Raw genomic sequence first — 19,952 nt, 5'->3', positions numbered from 1 at the left:
GCGCCCGGAAGCCCGCTAGGAGGTATTGATCGCACCTGGAGAGCGCGCGGGGCCTCGGGCCGCGGCCGGGTGTGCTCTTAGAGGGGGGCGGGGGGCGAGCTTGTGGCTGAGAGGCAGGTTTAGGGGCGCCTGGGGAGCCTTAGCTCCTTAGAGACAGCCGTGCCCGGATGTTTCCTCTGACCTAATAGCCTGGGAAGAGGAAAAGCTCGCCCAGGCGTCAGTGCTTGGCTTTTTTCCAACCATTTGCAGCACAGACTGTGGGGGACCGTCTTGTCCTGCTTCATAGCTCACACTCTGCGTGCGACGTGCCCGGGTGACCTTTACTCGGGCTGATGGGCGCGCGCCCGTGCATCCATTTTCCCCTTGCACCGCCTCACAAGCTGGGGAGATAAGTAGAGCAGGTGGGAGCATCTTCATTTTTCAGACGGACAGACTGAGGCCTAGAGTGTTCTCCTCGCCCAAGGCTGCATGAATCTCCAGTTTGCCAAGTTCATACTTGCAGCCCAGTGCTATTTCTAGTGCCCCACACTGTACCTGCAGACGTAGGGCCAGATGTTCCTGGCTACACCAAGAAGAAGGTAGCCCCAACCCATGCTTCAGGCTGCACGGGGTCTGACAAGGTATGGCAGCTGAGAATTTGCATCTATGTGCCTGAATTTTTCACACTCACAGTGTCTCTGGCTGACTTCTTCCTGTAGCTATGGTAAAGTTATCCCTTTTATGAAATCCATGTCCTAGACAAGGGACCTTGAGTAGATAGTTCCTGATTTCTAACACTGTTGCCATAGCTACCCATCCGAATTTGCAGCATCAAGGGAAATAAAGAGCCCTGTCTCCAAATTTGAAAATAAGGACCTCCGTGGAAGTATTGCTCCTGTGAATTATGAATGGAAAAGAGATGGACTCTGGAGAAGTTCTGCATGATTATGCTGGCTGTAGCCTCAAAGACATTCCGAACTGGGATGCTAGATCTAGAATAACTATCACACAATTTCAATAAGAGCTAATGTGCAACACAAGCACCATGAGCAACTTCAACTGGTAACACAGGGGATGACTACTGTAAATTGCTTGATGTAGCCCACTGTTTCATGACTTTCCTTCTTTGAGATTTCATCATTACCATCTGTAGTCTGGATCCCCTTAAAGAAGTCCCACCCCCTCAGTACCTTCATTCCAAATGCAAAACTCTGGGTATAGTGACCTATTACTTTTTTCTACCTCCCTAAAACAAAAATAAACATTTTGAGAAGAAAGATACCAGGTTCCCCATGTTGCTGTAAACTCTACAAGTTGCCAAATCTTTAGCCAGAATGAGAGAGTTCCCCAAGGCTGCAGCAATGCCAAGTATCAAAGCAACAGAAATTCCCTTTAAAGATGCTGTGACATAAAAAATAAAAGACCCTAGAGTTGATGGCTAATCCTGAATACAAAATAAATCCTCCAGGCAATTTGTGTGTGCATAAAGCATACTCTTAATATGCAGCCAGTGTAACTTACCTAATAAATGCCTACTTGAGCATAAGCCAGAACCCCAACCTGGACGTAGGAAAAAAAGACTCAAGGCCCAGGGAGTCAGCACATGCTAGGTATAGGATTCAGTGGTTTCCCTGGGAGCAGCTGGCTTTCAGCACAGGGGGTTTGCTTTACTAAAAGGGGGGTGTTTTCCAAAGGGAGAGAGCATGATTTAACTCCTTCTTTTACATAAATAATAAGTCTTCTACATCTCCCTAAATTAGGTTTCTAATGCACTGAAGACTAGTAAAGATAGGAGAGGTCTAAAATTGTGTCCTTCCCTTCCCTTAGAAGCTGAAAAACTAATATGTACATATACCCAAACATTCCCTTCTCTCACTTATAGTAAACTTGGAACTGATTGAATAAGATTCCTGTGTCCTCAATTGCATACTAGCTAGTGTACAAGAGAGGGTGGTTTATGTAAGAGTATAAATTTGCTTATGATTCATAGTGACTGTGGGTAGAGGCCTGGTTTTTACAAGAGAGCTGTGTGAATTTTGGATATAGACATTTGCTTGTTTAATATTTTCATTTCAGACTGACCTAAATTCTAAAGTAATCAGTCATGACTCTCATAATATTACTCTAAAACCAAGATACATTGATACCTACCTCGTTTTCTTGTTCATCTCAACTTTTGAGAATTCTCTTAAGAGCTTTAATTTTAATATGCATTTTGCATCTATAGGTACAAAGAGAAAACATGAACAAAAGGGAAATAGTAGCCTTGGGTCCAAGAATCTGGGAAAATGTTTGCATTGTTATTGTTATTATATTCTGATTTAAAACTCTCTGGGAATGCAAAGTGGGGAAGTATGGGAGAACTTGTGTTTCCAGCTCCTAAAGCAGGTGTTTGCACAGTTTTCCAAGTTTTCATGGTATTGGCTACCAGTTTGAATGCAAGAAAAAAAGATTTTAATTTGCCAAATGAGGTTATGATCTCTCAGATTTCAAATTGAGGGTAGGTTTCCAGGCACATGTGTGGGGGTTTTGGCCAAGTATATGGGACCCAACTTCCAGCCTGGAGATAGTTGTCTCCCCTGACATTTCTACTATCTTCTCTCCCATTCTGGGAGAGAAGCATTTAGCCTAAGAACACTTAGGGAGAAAGATCTTGGCTGGTCTCCAGCACTTTCAGGGGAAACTTGGGTGCCATAAGCCAGGAAGAATTCCAGAAAGTATAGGGGTAAAAACATTTTGAAGGTGGAGTGAGGCTAGATTATACCCTCCCCTGCCCTAGGTCTGGAGTTCCTTTGCCTTTTTAAATGTTCTTCTATGTTATTTAGCCATGATGCCCGAGGAACACACCCAAATCTGAATGCCAGAGATTCCACCTATGCAACATTTCACTGTGCTGCTTAGTAAAATAGGGTAGGAGCTACTTGAGAGGCAAGTGAAGAGTCCACTCTGGTACTTCTCAAATTTTAACCAGCACATGGCTCATCTATGGGTCTTGTTAAAATGCATTTTCTAACCTGGAAAGCCTGGAGGTGGGCCTGATATTTCACACTTCTAACAAGTTCATAGGACGTGCAGATGCTCCCCAATGAAGACCACACTTTGCGTAAAAATATCTTGATCAACACTCTTCTGTCCATTTTTCTTCCCCCATCTATGTTCTTTCCCTTCTTGACCCTTTTCCTGCGATGGGTCTTATGATAGCTGCTAACAGAAGAAATCAAATGCATGCTCAGAAAAGCCAACTAACTTTGAATTTAAACTTACCACTGAACTCTAAAAACTCTACCCTCGGATTCCTCAGCGCATGAGGAGGCAGCCTCGGACCCCAAGACCATATATACTCACTATGCTAGCAGGGTGGACAACAGCTTAGGGCTTTTTCAGTGGGCAAGGAATTGGGCAGTAGAAAACTCTCCTCGGAGATTATCACCCTTGGGTCTTCAAGTCTACTTCAGTCCTCATTGGTTGTCTGAAGATAGAGAAGGTACATTGCTGTTCTTGGAGGAGATTGAAGCTCAAAGGGCTTGCTGGACCTTAGAGACAGAAATCTTCTGTTCTAGGAGCCCCAGCATGGCAAAATTGCTTTGGTGATTTTGGTGCTTTTGCTATTAACAGTTATCTTTGATTTATTCCCTAATATAATAATGACAATAACAATTACAACAATAATATTATTGACAACTAACATTTAGTAAGTGTTATTGTTACCATGTTCTAGATCTTGTGCTGCGTTTGTGTATGTGTACTGATACTGAGGGCTGGCATATAGTAGAGGTACTTGACCCATTGTCACCTCTATGTGTTGGAAATTTCTGGCAATGGGCAAATGATTTTAGTGGTATCTGGGATTGAGTGACTGTGGTCCCTTAGATGGTAGATGGATGAGGCAAAGGAGACGGCAGTTTTTAAACATTTTGGAAAAGACAGTTGTGGATAAAAAGTTTCTATCTATTGCGTATATGTGTTTGTGTGTGTCTATGTGTATATAAACACACAACCATGAATAAATAAAACCTATCCTTTGTGGGGTTGGAATTCAGGGTTTTTAATTAATTGAAGCATTTCTCGTCATGCATGATGTCAACATTAACACTGGGGATCCAGTCTATGCTCTATAGAATGCCAATTTTCTCTAATATTACAATTTTACCCTCACAAACATTTTTTGTGTGATGCTGGAAAGATACAACCCTGAGTAGTATCTGAAAGGACATATTCAGAGCGGCCCTCTCAGATGATCAGGGTGATGTATAAGTACAGTTCTTATCATGTATTCCCAAATCCAGAATAATCTCTTAATATTAACAGCCTGTTGTGCAATTATCTTCTCCTGCTATCACTAACATATTTTATACTTTTATCCCCCAAGGTGGTACCTGTGTGGTCAACCCCACAGACTTGTTTTGCTCTGTCCCTGGCCGTTTGTCCCTTCTCAGTTCTACTTCCAAATACAAGGTGACCATTGCTGAGGTAAAGAGGCGCCTCTCACCGCCTGAGTGCCTCAATGCTTCACTCTTGGGAGGCATTTTGAGAAGGTAAGACACAAGTGCATTCTGGCGCTGTCTGTCTGCTATCTGTACTGATACCACACCCTCAACCCTTAGCCCTTATGTCTTCCATCTGATGTTGTAGTCTCCACATGGTCAAGTCTTCTCACAGCTTTTATCAGAATGTGAAATTTCCAAACCTAGTTTTTACTTGTTTTCGGACAGAGCAAAATCCAAGAATGGGGGCCGCTGCCTGAGAGAGAAACTGGATAGGCTTGGCTTAAACTTACCAGCAGGAAGACGGAAAGCAGCCAACGTCACCCTCCTGACTTCCTTAGTCGAAGGTATGACTTTTTAGTTTGGTAAAGTAATTGCTGGAAGGTTGGCAGTTCTTCAAAACTCAGCTTTGGGATATTATGCTGTTTAACTTTTTTCCATGCTATAAACCAACACAGTTAACAGTTAAGGTAAATTTCCTGATTAATCTTGCCAATGATGATTAAAGTAGACTTAATATAAGACTTAGATAATTCATAAAATACCATTTAATTTGCTAATCTTGGCATAATAAGGAAGAAGACACTGGAAGATTTAAGTACTTCTCCAGGTATTCCCTAAATAACAGTAACAAGAAAAACTGGCTGTGCTATTGTCATTCTTATTATTGTTTATTTTGGAGTTTAGATAAATCTGATTTAACTCATTGTAATTCGGTACAACCTGATCTATAGGATAAATAATCCTTTATGAAGGGTTCACAGAAGTCTTGCCATGATACTGAGCCTGAAATCACATGGTATTAATCCTAGTAGACATTTCTTAAAGCACAATGACGTTCGGTGGGTGGTTAAGCTGAGTCAGAGAGAGGTTAAGGTCAACCAGTAGTATCGAAAGAGAAGTGGAAATAAATATATTCCCAGAAGTTATTTTTTTCCCAATTCACTTTTCCTTTTTGTTTCTTCTATAAGGACTAAACTTTACACATTTTCATTCAATCTTTTAAGGAGAGGTATTATTGGAAACTTTTTTTTTTAACTTTGCAGGAAGTTTTTGAATGCCAAAGGAATGTTCTTCTATAAGGCAGAATGCTATTGTTTTAAATATGACAGGCAGGGGCTTTTTTGGCCAAACCTCACCTGAACACACCTGTGACGCTTTTCTTGCATCCATTACTTGTCTATATGTCACTGTAGGAAGTAGTGAGTGAAACATAAAAACAGACATCTAGCATTTTTCTAGGTTATCAATATACAGCATTTACTGTGCAACATTGAAAAGTAGTGTATTCTTGACATTTGTCTTGGCAAAATTGCTTTGATGATTTTGCTTTTAACAGTCATTTTTGCTCTCTAATAGTAACAATGAAAATAACAACTATGACAATAGTATTACTGGCAACTAAAATTTAATCAGTGTTGCTATGTTGTAGGTCTTGTGCTATATTTCCCTGTGTGTACTGATACTGAGGGCTGGCATGTGGTAGAGGGATTGACCTATTATCTCCCCATATGGTTTGGGGGATTCTAGGAGAAGAGCAAAGTAAAAGAAATGACTAATGACTAATGGATTGATTCTAAAGGGAGACTGATTCCTGCTCATTTTAAGTAAAAACATTGGTAAAATTATAGTTGTTTAAAAATACAACAAAATACTTGTTCATGATATAATAGAGGGAATTCAAGAACTATATGGATTATATGGATGGTAGGAGTTGAGTGGTTCTCAAACCCAACTCCAGAGTAGAATCAAATGAGGTTTATTAGAAAGTGCCTGGACCCCATCTCCAAACCAACTGAAGCTCAATATGGGATTATGTCCCAGGAATCTATATTCTTTCAAACTCTCCAAGTGATTCTGATGTATAATGATGTTTAAGTATGATTGATCTAAATTTTCCTTGGGTCCTTTCCACTAGTCAGGATGGATTGATTATAAGTTCTCATGAAATTTGTAACTGGTGTGAAAATTAAAGACCCCAAGAAAGATTTTTCTCCATAAATTATATGAAAGTACTGGCCAGTACAAATGGAAAAGCCATAAAAGTTTATGTTCATAATCCTTCTTATTGTTTTTCATGGTAGCCAAGAGCACTGGGGTATCCTGTGTGGAAATCATCAATCTGTACTAACAGAATAGATGCAAGTCAAATACATGAAATTCTAGGATGCTCTCTGGAGATTTCCCATCTACTCTTTCAGCATAACTCTACAGTCACAGAAGTGCCTAACTTGTGTTCTATTCATTTGGCTTCTGTTCACAGATAACTATCAGCCTTGGCTAATGCTATTTAAGATTTTATTCTTCACAGATACAGTTTTTCTTAATTGGGTGCTTTTGAAATCCCCAAAAGCTTCATGATGAAGAGAAATAAATCTTTTATTGTTGTATTTTAGGCACTTTGATGAAATCCTGGAAAAGAGATTTGGGGACAAAGGAATCTTTTTCATCTTTCAACTCCCTGCATATTATGACCCTCAAACCCAATCTCTCACGCACACATAATTTTTAAAGATTTATCACTTTGTGCAATGTTCTATTCCACATTTTTAAATGCTCATTATAAACCCATTAAATTTATTTCATAACTCACTGCTGAGTCATAAGTCATGAGCCACAGTTTAAAAAACTAAGGGTTATTTTGGGATATGATGAGAACCTAATATTTGATGAACAAAGACATTCCACCTAACTTGAAATAGGCTTCATTATAACCCTGAGCTGACAAGAAGAGTGACCTCATTGTTGATGACTCTCCTTTATATTTTTATTACCACATTTCAGTTGGGTTGGTGGTGACAGCTGATGACTCCTTTCCAGCTAACAAGATGCCATGTTCTGCACAAAGCTCATGATCCCTGGAATCCTACAGATTATGTTAGATGTATACAAAATGTTAGGTGACCCAACTCTGAGTTATCAACCTTCTGGGACATTGTAGTAAATAGGTGATGTTTCTCATCAGCATTTCTGAAATCTCGAAACTTTTCGAGTCTAATGTTTGTTCCATTTGTACAGTTTTACTCTGTATAAACTTCACCATATTTACCAATTCAAGCTCTTGAATTGACCACATCTTTGGGTAATATTTTTTACCATCAATCAAACATTTTTGCAAGAGCCAGCAACGTGTTAGATTATTTTTTTCAGAAATTCTAAAACAAGATTCCTAGTCATCTAAAATTGTAAGTCAGTTGTCGTATAAACCTATATAGTCTTACGGAAAAGAATACTGCTATTTTTCACCATTTTACTGAGATCTTCCCTTTATCTCTTGGATTTTCTATATTTCTGTATTTCTAAATGTGTGCATTTTAATCACCAATAGCTAGTAATTTAGTTTCTCTTAACTTTCTCTTGAAACTGCTGCCTGAAACTTATATGGAGTAGTCTAGCCATGACTGGACTGATAGTTTCCCAAACATCCTGATGGTGCAATACATTACAGATGTTTCATTTGATACTATATTGAACACAAGATAGAAAATATCCAATTGACTTTATTCTTCATAGGCCAGACTTAGAAATAAATCTCATGAAGATCAAACTTTTATGACTTTACAATAATTGCCTCTGCCTCTTTCTGGACAAGATTTGAATACAATCTGGCCATCGTTGACATTTTTTAGGAATACGAATGAAAGAATTGTGTGTTGGGACCCAAATGGGCTTTCCATGCAGAGATGTTATAATCTTTGTAAAGATCCAATCAATGAACAATAAGTAAAATGCCTTATGAGGGGAATTCAAGTTAGTAAATGAGCATTTATTTTTCAAAAACAACCCTTGTCACTGACATAACAGGCTTCATCATGATATTCCTCGTTTCCCATGTTTGCTTTGGATTTTCAATCATTTTTTAAAAATTATTTTAAAACTTATTTTTTCCCATATTCCTTTTAAACAGAGTCACTCTACTAATAGCTGCTAGCATCATTTTCAAATCCATATATTAGAGTCATTATTTTTAGAAATTATTTTAGAGATTTATAAGATAGGGTTATTTGATACAAATTTATAATATATTTCAATAATTCATAACTTCTCTGTTATAAATAATGTAGTAACCAACGGGATGAAGAATGTGAGATTGATTTTTTTTACCTGATAAAGTTGTTTGAAAAGTAAACATTTTAGTAAGGCAGATATTTAGAGTGGGGATTTTGGGGGGGGTTTACATAACATAGAATATATTTAATCTAGAATGAGATAGAAATATTTGAATTGAGTCCCATGAAAGCAATACCAGATCTTATTCCCTTTTTACTCATGTCTTCATCTAAAGTTTAAATATATAGCTAATAATTAGGTATTCTTATACCTAATCTTATACCTCACTTTACCTTATACCTTCTTATACCTCACTTTAATATAAGCCTATTTTTTTCATTTCTCCTTGTTAATTGTATTACCCTGATTTCTCCTTTGTCCATTCTAGTATCTATAATATCAGAGAGATGTTAGTCTCTGGAAAATATGATGGTGTAGATTTGCTTAATCCAATGCACTGACCTTCCCTGAGGAGACATTGGGATAATTCCAGACTCTTTCTACAGTAGAAATAATTCTGTCTCTAGAAAACATTAAAAACATTAAAAAATTTGGCTGATAGGCCGGGCGCGGTGGCTCACGCCTGTAACCCTAGCTCTCTGGGAGGCCGAGGCGGGCGGATTGCTCGAGGTCAGGAGTTCGAAACCAGCCTGAGCAAGAGCGAGACCCCGTCTCTACTATAAATAGAAAGAAACTAATTGGCCAACTAATATATATAGAAAAAATTAGCCGGGCATGGTGGCACATGCCTGTAGTCCCAGCTACTTGGGAGGCTGAGACAGAAGGATCGCTTGAGCCCAGGAGTTTGAGGTTGCTGTGAGCTAGGCTGACGCCACGGCACTCACTCTAGCCTGGGCAACAAAGCGAGACTCTGTCTCAAAAAAAAAAAAAAAAAAAAATTTGGCTGATATTATTGTTCTAGTTCTAACATCCTTGCTATGATTATTACTTTTGAATTGGCAACTTCTGTAGCTGCCTCCTCTGTATTTTATTTCAGAACAATGTTTGCAGAGTTGTTGGTTGTTAAAACAAATCTAAGGAATCAATGATCTAGTCATTCCTGTCCATCACTCTGTCCTCACCTGTGATTTTTCCGAGATAGCTGACACTGCAGAGTGTTGCTACAAGGAAGTTCTGTTTGCCTGAGTGGGATGACTTTGTTGGTATAGTTTTGCTGCATTTATAAAGGTCATGTAATATTCTCAGGCAAGGCCTGGGTTTCCGAAAGCACAGTTTATTTAAGTCCTTAAATATAAATACCTTGGCTTGCAGTCTGTTGTGATAGGAGGTCAAATTCTGTGTGTGTGTTTGTGTGTGTGTGTGTGTATTTAAATAATATGACACAATGGAGAGTGTAAATGTATATCAGCAAAAGAAAGGGAAACCATTCCCAAATATTGTATATACTCTCTACTCACTCTTTTGTACTTTAAGCCCTTTGTCACAGTTGCTCTTTTCTTTAGCTTCAAAATATATAAACTCTCAAACCGTGTCCTGCACATTTTACCTCATGTGAACTAGTTGTGCTGCTTACATAATCTAATAGCTCTTGGCCTAGTATTCTTCCCACTGCTCCCTACCCCCAGAATAATAACATTTTTGAAATGCTGCCTGACTTTGGACAGGTTACTTAACGGTTGAGCTCATTTTCCTAATTTATAAGTAAAAACCATACTATCTATAATGATGAGGGGAATGCCAGCTATTAATTCCCACATTTTCAGTGGCTTAACACAATAGAAGCTTCTTTTTCACTCATCACAGTCTGATGTGGATGTTCCTCATCAAGGGCCTTTCTTCTTGTCACTGTCTCATTTAGGGACCAGAGTTCTTCCACCTCTAGCTGTGCCCTCCTCTAGGTCCTAAGCATTCTATTCATTTAGCACACAGATGAGGAAGGCATGATGGTGAAAGTATACCACTTCTTACCCACTCTGGCCAGGAAGTGGTCCACTTACTATTCTTCACATTCCATAAGAACTAGTCACATGGCCATAACTAATTGCAAGGATGAGGGTGGGATGTGCTAGAAAATTTAGACTCTAGTTGGCCACAGCTTTCTCAAAAATAACTTTATAGTATGTAAAGAAAACTTTTTGGTGGTTTAACATGCATATCTGCCACATCATTTGCCCTGTGTGTCTTTTGTAGGATTAATTACATTCACATAAATTAAACACTTGGCACCAGGATGGCATAGAGGCACTTAATAAAGATTAATATCTATCCTCTAGTTTCCTTTCCCTAAACAACAATGCTGCTTGATAGTAAAATTTACTAAGAATCATAAAACTTTAGCCCTGGAGGAAAATAAAGATGGAGTAGTCTAATGCACTAGAGCATAGTATTATAGTTAACAGTGTGGATTATGGAGTCAGGTAAGCATGTTTGGACCCACTTCTACCACTTAGTTTACAGAAAGACACATAACCTGTCTGAGCATCAGGGTCCTTATCTATAAAGCAGTGGTAATAATTCCTTCCTCATAAGGTAAGGGTTAAATCAGAATGTTTGCAAAGCATTCAGCATGGTGCCTGGCATAAAGCTAATGCTCAATAACTTTTAGTTACCATTATTCCCAAATGAGAAAACTAAGGCATAGTGAGGTTAAATGTTCTGCACAGGATTATGCAATTAAATATGGCAAGGACAAGAACTAAGTTCTTCTGGTTTGCAAGACCACAGTGTATTTTCCATTTGGATTTTTTTTTGTGTGGCGTGGATTATGAACAGTTGTGTTTCTAAGCTACTTCTGAACTTAACCAAGGTAAAGCTGAGGAGTAGAAAGAAGGTATCAATCTTTGAGCCTGTTTTTCACTTTGAGTTGAACCTCCCCTGCTACTAGAAATCCTGCACAAGTTTCTCAAGCTTTCTTGTGTCCAAGATCCAAAAATCTTGTCCACTAGTGCAAGATTTTTAAATCCTGATGAACCTTCTGCTGCTACTTAACCTCTCAAAGTTAGAGGGACATTAAATCTTGGTTTATTCTTTTCTGGAATAATTATCAATGGCGTCATTGTACTTTCAAAAGGATGCCAATTCAGTTAGTTATTAATAGTTACAAGATTACCCAACAAAACCTCTTTCTTCCACACCGGCCAAACTACAAAAGGTAGTAGAAAGGAATCCTTTCTAGAAAGGAACCACTTTGTATCATTTCCCTTCTGTCTTTTATCTTGAGCTTCAATGATTGCCTTTCTAGTAAACAAGGGGGGAAAAAAAAAACAACCAATTTGTCAATGAACTCTTTCTTACGGGTGAGATCTAGCCAGCAAGTGTTCTTGATGTGATTAGTCTACAGCTTTAGAAAGAAGTATTGCTCACTGCATGAGACATGTAGACTTCAAACATCAGAATAATTTTGCCAGGTATTAATGATAATGTCTGTTTAGGGCATGCTCATCACAGATCATTCTTTTTATAGAGTCTAGATCAAATTATTCTCATTGTCCTCACGCAAGTACCAGCAATGGGCTTTTGGATATTTGGGTTTTGGATATTTGGAGGTAAAAGGCTAGCCTTTAGGGACTCATGGCGTGCTTGTATGTCTGAAAGAGCCACCAAGCCAAAAAAGCTCTTTCACAGCATTTTCCAGATATTACATTCCTACATAAATCCCATCTTTGGGGTAAAGCTTGTTGGCTTTCTTCTAAAACTGTGTATGATATAGAAAGGATAGTGCATTAACCCCTTGCCATACTAGTTCTAAATGATGCTCATTTTAGTCAGACAATTACCTGGAAGAGCCCTGCTATTTCCTTTTGCACATAAACACTCTGGCATGGACACTGTCTTCTTGGGCCCAGTTTTGCATTTCAGAGCTGCCAGTGGAATTTGTGCTCAATAAATTGAAGGCTAGTGGAACCTGTGTTAGTTAATCATTTTAGGGTCCTTTTTGGAAAGACGCTTTTTTTTTTAGACCAGTAGGTATTATGTTATCTGTAAATTTATTATTCTAGGCACAGAATAATTTCTACCTAAGAGACTCTGCTTTGATAATTGATAATTAGATAACACTTAGATATTGTTATCTCATGTATAAAAACTTTTTAATATATGAGATATTTATCAATATTCAATAGTTGGTGTAAATGAACCTGAGATTACATCATACAATACCATGGACCAATAGACACTGTCTTATATTTTAAATTACTTGCTTACTTCCTAATATCACTCATCTGACTCACATTTTATAATTTCATTCATTTTTTTGTGGGGGGGGGGAGGTGTTTGCATGTAGAAGCAGGAGAAATAGGACATTACACATATGCCATTGTGTCTGACTATGTGCTTAGGTATCCTTCAATTCTTGTTCCTACTCATGGTGACTGTGCCACAAAAAGGCAAGTGTATTCAGGCCTATTTGCCTCGGTCCTTCCTTGTTGCCCTCTGGGCTCATTACCCACTCTTGAAAATAGTGAATGACTTAAAAGCTCATCTCCACATTCCTTTCCTAGTGACTTTCTTTTCCTTTTTCTATAATTCTCCCTTTCAAAGTTTATGGCTCAAGAAATGTACTTTTCAAACACTCAGTTTATGCTTTTTTTTTTTTAACATTGTTTACATTTATTAAAATTTGTAGATATTCTAATCCAATTGTAGACTGTAATTATTCCTAAGGATGTTGAATTCCTATTGAATAACAATAAAAATCTTGGAAGGGTCAGTGTTTAATTTATAACAAATATTTGAGTTCAGAATTAAATCTTTCTAGAAACAGGACAGAGAGAAAATTTTCTTTTTAATTAATATAATTTCAAACAGATAATGCATAAAAAAGTACAAAATTCAAAAATTACATAAAAGTATACAGTAAAATACTTCCTTTCTCTCTGTTCCTCAGTCATTCAGTTCCCCTCTTAGAAGAAAATCGTTATGAGTTTCTCTGTTTCCTTCTGAGGGTGTATGTGTATATCCATTTTTTTTTTCATTTTCAAAAGAAATAACATTCTTTTTTGCACTTTATTTTTTTCACACTATATCTTAGTGTTCATTCTTTTTCCAGTGTTTACAAGTTATTCATTCTTTTAAACACTCATAGTATTCTACTGCATGAATGTATCATAATTTATTTAACCAATTCTCTTCTGAAAATCATGTAGGTGTTTTCAGACTTTGGCTGTTACAGATAGTGCTGCGATGAGTAACCTCACACTTACATAAGTAATTCTGCAGACATGCAAGTACATCTATTGAGTAAATTCCTAAGAGTGGTGTTGCAGGCTAAAAAGATATTTGCATTTGTAATTTTGACATGTTATTGGCAGATTCTTCTCAATAGTGGTTGCAAATTTAAAATCCTATCAGCAATGGGGTAAAAAGCATTGATATTGTAGTACTTTCTTGTACTCTGGCCTAAACAGAATACTGTCAATTTTTGATCTTTGATAATTTGATTGGTTATTTTTTTTTTAAAAGTTCCCTTCATTATAAAGGAAGTTGGGCATATTCTTAGATTTTTATGAGCTCTTTTTTCTATTCATTTACTTTGTTTTTATGGAGTAATATTGAGTACTTTTTTATAGATTTTTAAGTGCTGAATATATTTTAAGAAAATTAGCTCATTATATGTTAGTATATCTCTGATATGAGTTGCAAACCTCCACACCTCTGGCTTTCATTTGTCTGTTTGCTGTTTTTAGGTTTTTGTTTGTTTGCTTGTTTGTTTAGGTCTTTGTTGTGCAGAACTTTTTGATATTGATATAATCATATCATATTTTATTTCATAGCTTTTAGTTTTTATTATAATGATTGAAAAGGCATTTTGGATTCCAAAATTATAAAAGAATTATCCCATATTATCTTCTAATTACTTTGTGGTTTTATTTTTTGTGTTTAAATAAAAAACATAAAAAATAATGTTTTTTCAAATGGTTCAAATGGATCAATATGATCCATTTGAATTTCATTTTGTTGCTATAATAGATGTATGGTATAGATTTAATTTTATTTGTTGTTGTTTTTGTTGCCAATTAGGCACCCAGTTATCCCAACACCTTTTATTGATAATCCATCTCTTTTCCACCAATGTGAAAAATAAGCTTTATCTTATGCTAAATGCCCTACACAAATATAAGAAAGACTAATGTCTTCCTTGTTTCCCTAACAATCCTATCTCTATTCCTATCACCTCATTTCTTTTTATGTTTCTAGAGTTTACACCATATAAGCCAAATAAGGCAAAACTCATCATGCAAGTACCCTACTAGACAGGCTCTTATCATTTAATATTAACTTGATAGTGGCTGCCTTCCCTTTGTACAAATCATGGAATCCTTATGTTTTGGGAAGATGTATAGTTCATCACTAATGCTTTCTCTTCATCTTAACGCAGTGATTCTGAACCCTGGTTTGAGAGAATTACTTTTGGAGTTTTCAAGAAATGCACATGCCCTAGCACTAGAGATTAATTTATATAGGAGTAAATCCCAGACTTTTTTAAAAAAGCAAATTCCAAGGTTATGGGAGTAGCAAAGGTTGAGAAACCCTGCCTTCAAGTATAGTCTATTTTACTAAATGGCTCCACTAATATGGTATTATACTCTATTTTTCATAGGTTTTCTATATAAATTTATTTTTTTCTAGCAAGTCTCTTTTGCTTTAGTTTTTCACTCTATTCTTTGGAGTAGATGCCTCACAAGACTACTGTCATAACTAACCAATAATATATTTGAAAGCTTTTTCATTTAACGAAGGTTTACTGGGTACCTATTGTGAATCAGGTGCTGTGCTAAGTGCAGGATATTGAATGGGGAACCAACCTATCACTCTGAAAAACAACATGTTGGAAGCTACCACATCATAAAGCACCTATTTATGTCATAGGTCACATGGTGCATAGAGTTGTAGAGTACATTCCTTTAAGAATAGATTGGGAAACCTATAACAGATATGTTTGCTTTGTCCTTCAGCTCTAGAGTTTGCTAAAGCTTGATATTGTAAGATAATTTATTTAATATAATATTTTATCCAGGTTTGAAAATGTTCTCAACTTTCCTTTCTAATGGGTACTTCTTGGAATAATCCCTTAGTTTTGAATATGCTGCTCTCCTCTACATGAAGATAAGATTGAAATCATAGATTTGTGACTGGAGTTTACACATATGAATTGTTGCTTTAAGTTAATAACATTGGGCATTGTAATACTAAGTTAAACCGAAAATGTTTTTAAGGCAATAATGTTACAGTGACAGTTAATAAGACTTACCTAGGGAATAACAATGTAGAAGTAACACTTTATACAAATCACTATTAGATCTTGTTTTTAGTTGTCTGAGGCACGTTTTTTCTAAAATATAATAGTTTTAAAGAAAAGAAAAACATTTATTGACTGTATAGAAGGTTGAAAGTCAGGTATACTTATCTTTGTTTAACAATGCCTTCAAATCTTATAAAATAATGTGAGAACCCAGAATCTCAGTATAACTTTTCTTCAAAAAACGTTTTTCCATTAACTTTCTATTTCAGGCCAAAATCAATGATTGCCATTTAAATTTTTCCTATTTATTTATTTATTTATTTTTTACTTTTCTCTTTGGATTGTCGAAAAATGACTTCCGTGAATCCAAGGAGAAAATTCTCCTTTTACATTCTCCCCAGGTTCTGGAGTTTACTCGTGCCTGCTTTTTAAGAAAGTTATTTAATAGAAGTCATCATTTGCTGGTATGACTATTAAAAATGGAATATCCCTTAGTAGTTTCCACTTTTTCGGAAGGGGAGTATTAATTAGCACATGGAGCCTAAAACTTTGCACTTGGAATACTCCTTTCCAAGCAGTAACCTCATCTCCCTAACATATATGTTCTACTTCTAAAACATATAATTCTTGAAATGACATTAAGTAAAAGGGAGGTATTTGTAAAGTTAGTGTGCTGTTTCAGTTGTGTTAAAAGAACAAAAAAAAAAAGAAGAGGGTGATGGCCAAGTGCCACAGTACATTAAAGGAATACCTTAAACCTTCTCTGAAAAAAAGAACAAGATGACCTACCTTTCTCACAAAAATGAGACCACAGTAGCCCTATTTACTGTTATGGAAGTAGAAGGAAAAACGTTCTCAGTCTTTCCTGGATTGCTCTTTCTATCACAGGCTACTGCACTTGCTCCTTGTTCACATAAGCATTTTGTCCTAGCACAGAAACAGAAAAACAGAGAAAAAGGGAAGCTCGTAGGTCTTTATTTTCACAAATCAGTCAAACCCCTTAGAGCCTTATTCATATGCTTTTCCGATCCTAAAATTTCTATTTTTCTTAAACCTGTTGACTAAGACATCTGTTGTAAAGGATTTAACTATAGATTTGTCATTGTTTCTATCACATGTATTTTAATTCATGGATCCATTTATTTATTCATTCTTGGGTCCTCATACACGAAGCTTTTGTGGCATGATATACACATTTTAACTACATATCAGAGTGTCTTCACTTGCCACTTCTTTTGATGTAGCATTGCTATACATCCTGTAACAATGTTATATCGCAAGCAGGAGAAAGCAGTAAACAGAACTAAGGGAAGGAAGGATCTGGCTGTCAGTGTAAATGTAAATAGCAACTGTTCCACTCAAACTGTTTTTAAAACTACCACGCGGTGAGAGCTTTGCATAAAATAGGACAGATCTCAAGAATCAGGTTTTAGCACAAAACTCTAGAGGCATGCTGCCATCCTCCTGTTTGCACTGTTTCACTTCTCTCACTACTGTGCAAACAGTAGAGGGATATATATATATATGTATATGTATATACATATATATATATATATACTCTGTTAAAATGTTATTTAAATACCTATTTCTGTGTGAACAATAGCAACGTGCAGCTATATTAATATATATAACTTGTACAAAGATGGCACTATGGATGGTGTTATTATGTTAGTTTTAAGATACCTTTCAGTCCTAAGGTTCACGTGAGTTTATCCACTGGTCGGGTAGTATAACATTATTTGATGGGTCAAGATTTAAGATATCTTAACACTGAATTTGAAATTTCTAGAATATTCACCACCCCATATGGCATTACAGCATTGTCTTAAAAAAAAAAAAAAAAAAAAAAAAACCTTGTATCATTTTTTTTTACCAAATATGCATACGTTTTTTGTCCTAATTGGTTAGGACAATAAGCTACTGATAATAAACAATTTAAACATACTACTTGTACATTTCAGCTTTATGCAAAGCTGTGATCTTCCGTTAAACTAGCACTACTCAGACTAATTAATGTAGAGATTCTTTCTATTTAGTTATGTCATCTCTCTATTTAAAATGGAGGGAAAAAAACAATGTTTTCTACCACACAAATATAAACATCTCAACTAAAGACCTGTGATTGCTCATTTGAAATGTGGGTGGTTATTATGTGCACTAATATGGTTATTTCATTGTGATAGTTTTTATATTGAATTAGACTCTTTTGCCAGGGCCTAGAACAGGAAGTCTCACATTGTGGGAATGAAAGAAATGGTTACAGCATGAGTGAATAGGTGAAAAAAAAAAAAGGAATGAAAAGATTACTGTCTGTTGGTAACAAAATTGAACATACTTGCATAAATAAAAGAGCATAATTATGATGCTTAATTAATATTTGCACACATTGAAACTTCAAATCAGGATGTTAACTAATATCTCCATATAAGTGACAGAGGACCTTTCCGTTGTCTAAATGTGCTTACCTGTCAAATAAATAAGGGCAAAAATCCCACTAGTTCTTATATAGTCATCTGGTATAAATCATACAAATAAATCATCATTAAAGAATTCTTAGATTTATTCCTTCTTTTTTTTTTTTTTAGTATATATCAAGGGAAAACTTTTGAGATAAAAGCTTTTAGAGGGAAAAACTATAAACAAATATTGAACCTCAGTTAATGATATGTATGCTGAAATGTTTAGGGAGATGTGTACTGAGGTTTAAAATTTACTCTGAAATACATAAAAAATATGAATCAATGATGGATAGAGGTATAAAAAGATGAGTAGATATGTGATAAAGCCAGTTTAGTATAATATTAAGGATGGTCATATGGGTGTTCACTATAAAATGTTTTCAACTTTGCTATATGTTTGAAATTTTTCATAGTATGTTTGAAAAAATTTCTCAGGAATTGATTTATATTTTTTCTTAGGATTTTTAATTTTATGAAAGGCAATAATAATTTAAGGGGGAAATTACTCTCAGGATTATATTTTTTTAGCTGTATACCATCCTAAAATGTCTTCCTGTTTTTTATTTTTGTTAATTTTCTGTAATTTTTTGTAAATATGTATTCTTCAATCTGAAAGACTAACATTTTTTCTAGAAAAAATAGTATCTTTACTAAGGATATTTTACTTGATATTAACTAGTCTATTTTGTATATTTATAAACCTTTCTTCCTCTTCCTCTATACTATAATGTTATTTTTCTTTCTTCCGGGCATTAATTCATCAAATACTCTCTGAGTATAAAGCAGAATCAAATCCATCACTTCTTAGACTGTTACTTTGGCCAATCACCAAACAAGCTTTTTTATTTTATTTTATTTTATTTTTTTGAGACAGAGTCTCACTCTCTTGCCCAGGCTAGGATGCTGTGGCATCAGCCTAACTCACAGCAACCTCAAACTCCTGGGCTCAAGCCATCCTATACTGCCTCAGCCTCCCAAGTAGCTGGCACTACAGGCATGAGCCATCATGCCTGGCTAATCTTTTATATATATATATTTTTTAGTTGTCCAGCTAATTTCTTTCTATTTTTTTAGTAGAGACAGGGTCTTGCTCTTGCTCAGGCTGGTCTCGAACTCCTGAGCTCAAACAATCCACCCGTCTTGGCCTTCCAGAGTGCTGGGATTACAGGCGTGAGCTTTATATGATTTTGGTCATCAAGCCCAACTTTTCTTTCTTTATGGCAAAAGTTGATTAACTATGTGGCTGTTGGATCACCTCTCCATGATTGCCACCTTCTCCTCCTTTGAGCAAAACACTTTAATGCTCATTTGATACTTGCAATACAATATCTCATATTTAATGTCACCATAATATTAATAAACATGTATAGATTATAAATAATATTTATCTAGTTGCAATAAAAATTACAAAGTGCTACTATGGTATTTGGTTTATTGTTTGTGTTGTTATTGGTGTTATTATTGCTATGATTGTCATCTTCCTACAGACAGGGCAATCTTTGGTCCTCTTTTATATTCCCCATTACTACTGTGGAGAAAAATCTAACCCGTTCTGCTTCTGTAAACTCCGCTTGCTCAACTCTACTCCCTTCCCCTGCTGGCACCCCTCCGCTCGCTCAACCCTATTCCCTCCCCCGCTGGCGCCGGCGCCACTCTGTAACTCCCCGAAAACCGCTTGCAGTTAGTCCTTGGAGTTTATTGACCAAGATTAGAAGTTCCCGATATTAGCCCATCTGGTACATGTTTGTGCAAGGTCAAAGCCCATGGAATTTCCCCCCA

At 36.3% G+C, this 19,952-nt stretch overlaps 1 protein-coding gene across 1 annotated transcript in view; it reads left to right on the top strand.

Annotated features, from left to right (window-relative positions):
- Positions 1–19,952, top strand: part of TFAP2D (transcription factor AP-2 delta) — a 57,081-nt gene that overhangs the window by 11,121 nt on the left and 26,008 nt on the right. Inside the window, exons 4-5 of the mRNA XM_012760837.2 lie at positions 4,349–4,514; positions 4,692–4,810. Coding sequence (XP_012616291.1) covers positions 4,349–4,514; positions 4,692–4,810 — 285 coding nt within the window. The remainder of the gene's footprint in view (positions 1–4,348; positions 4,515–4,691; positions 4,811–19,952) is intronic.

Source organism: Microcebus murinus, chromosome 5, assembly GCF_040939455.1.
Source record: "Microcebus murinus isolate Inina chromosome 5, M.murinus_Inina_mat1.0, whole genome shotgun sequence".
Lineage (NCBI taxonomy): Eukaryota > Metazoa > Chordata > Mammalia > Primates > Cheirogaleidae > Microcebus > Microcebus murinus.
This window is presented reverse-complemented; position numbering and strand designations above follow the sequence as displayed.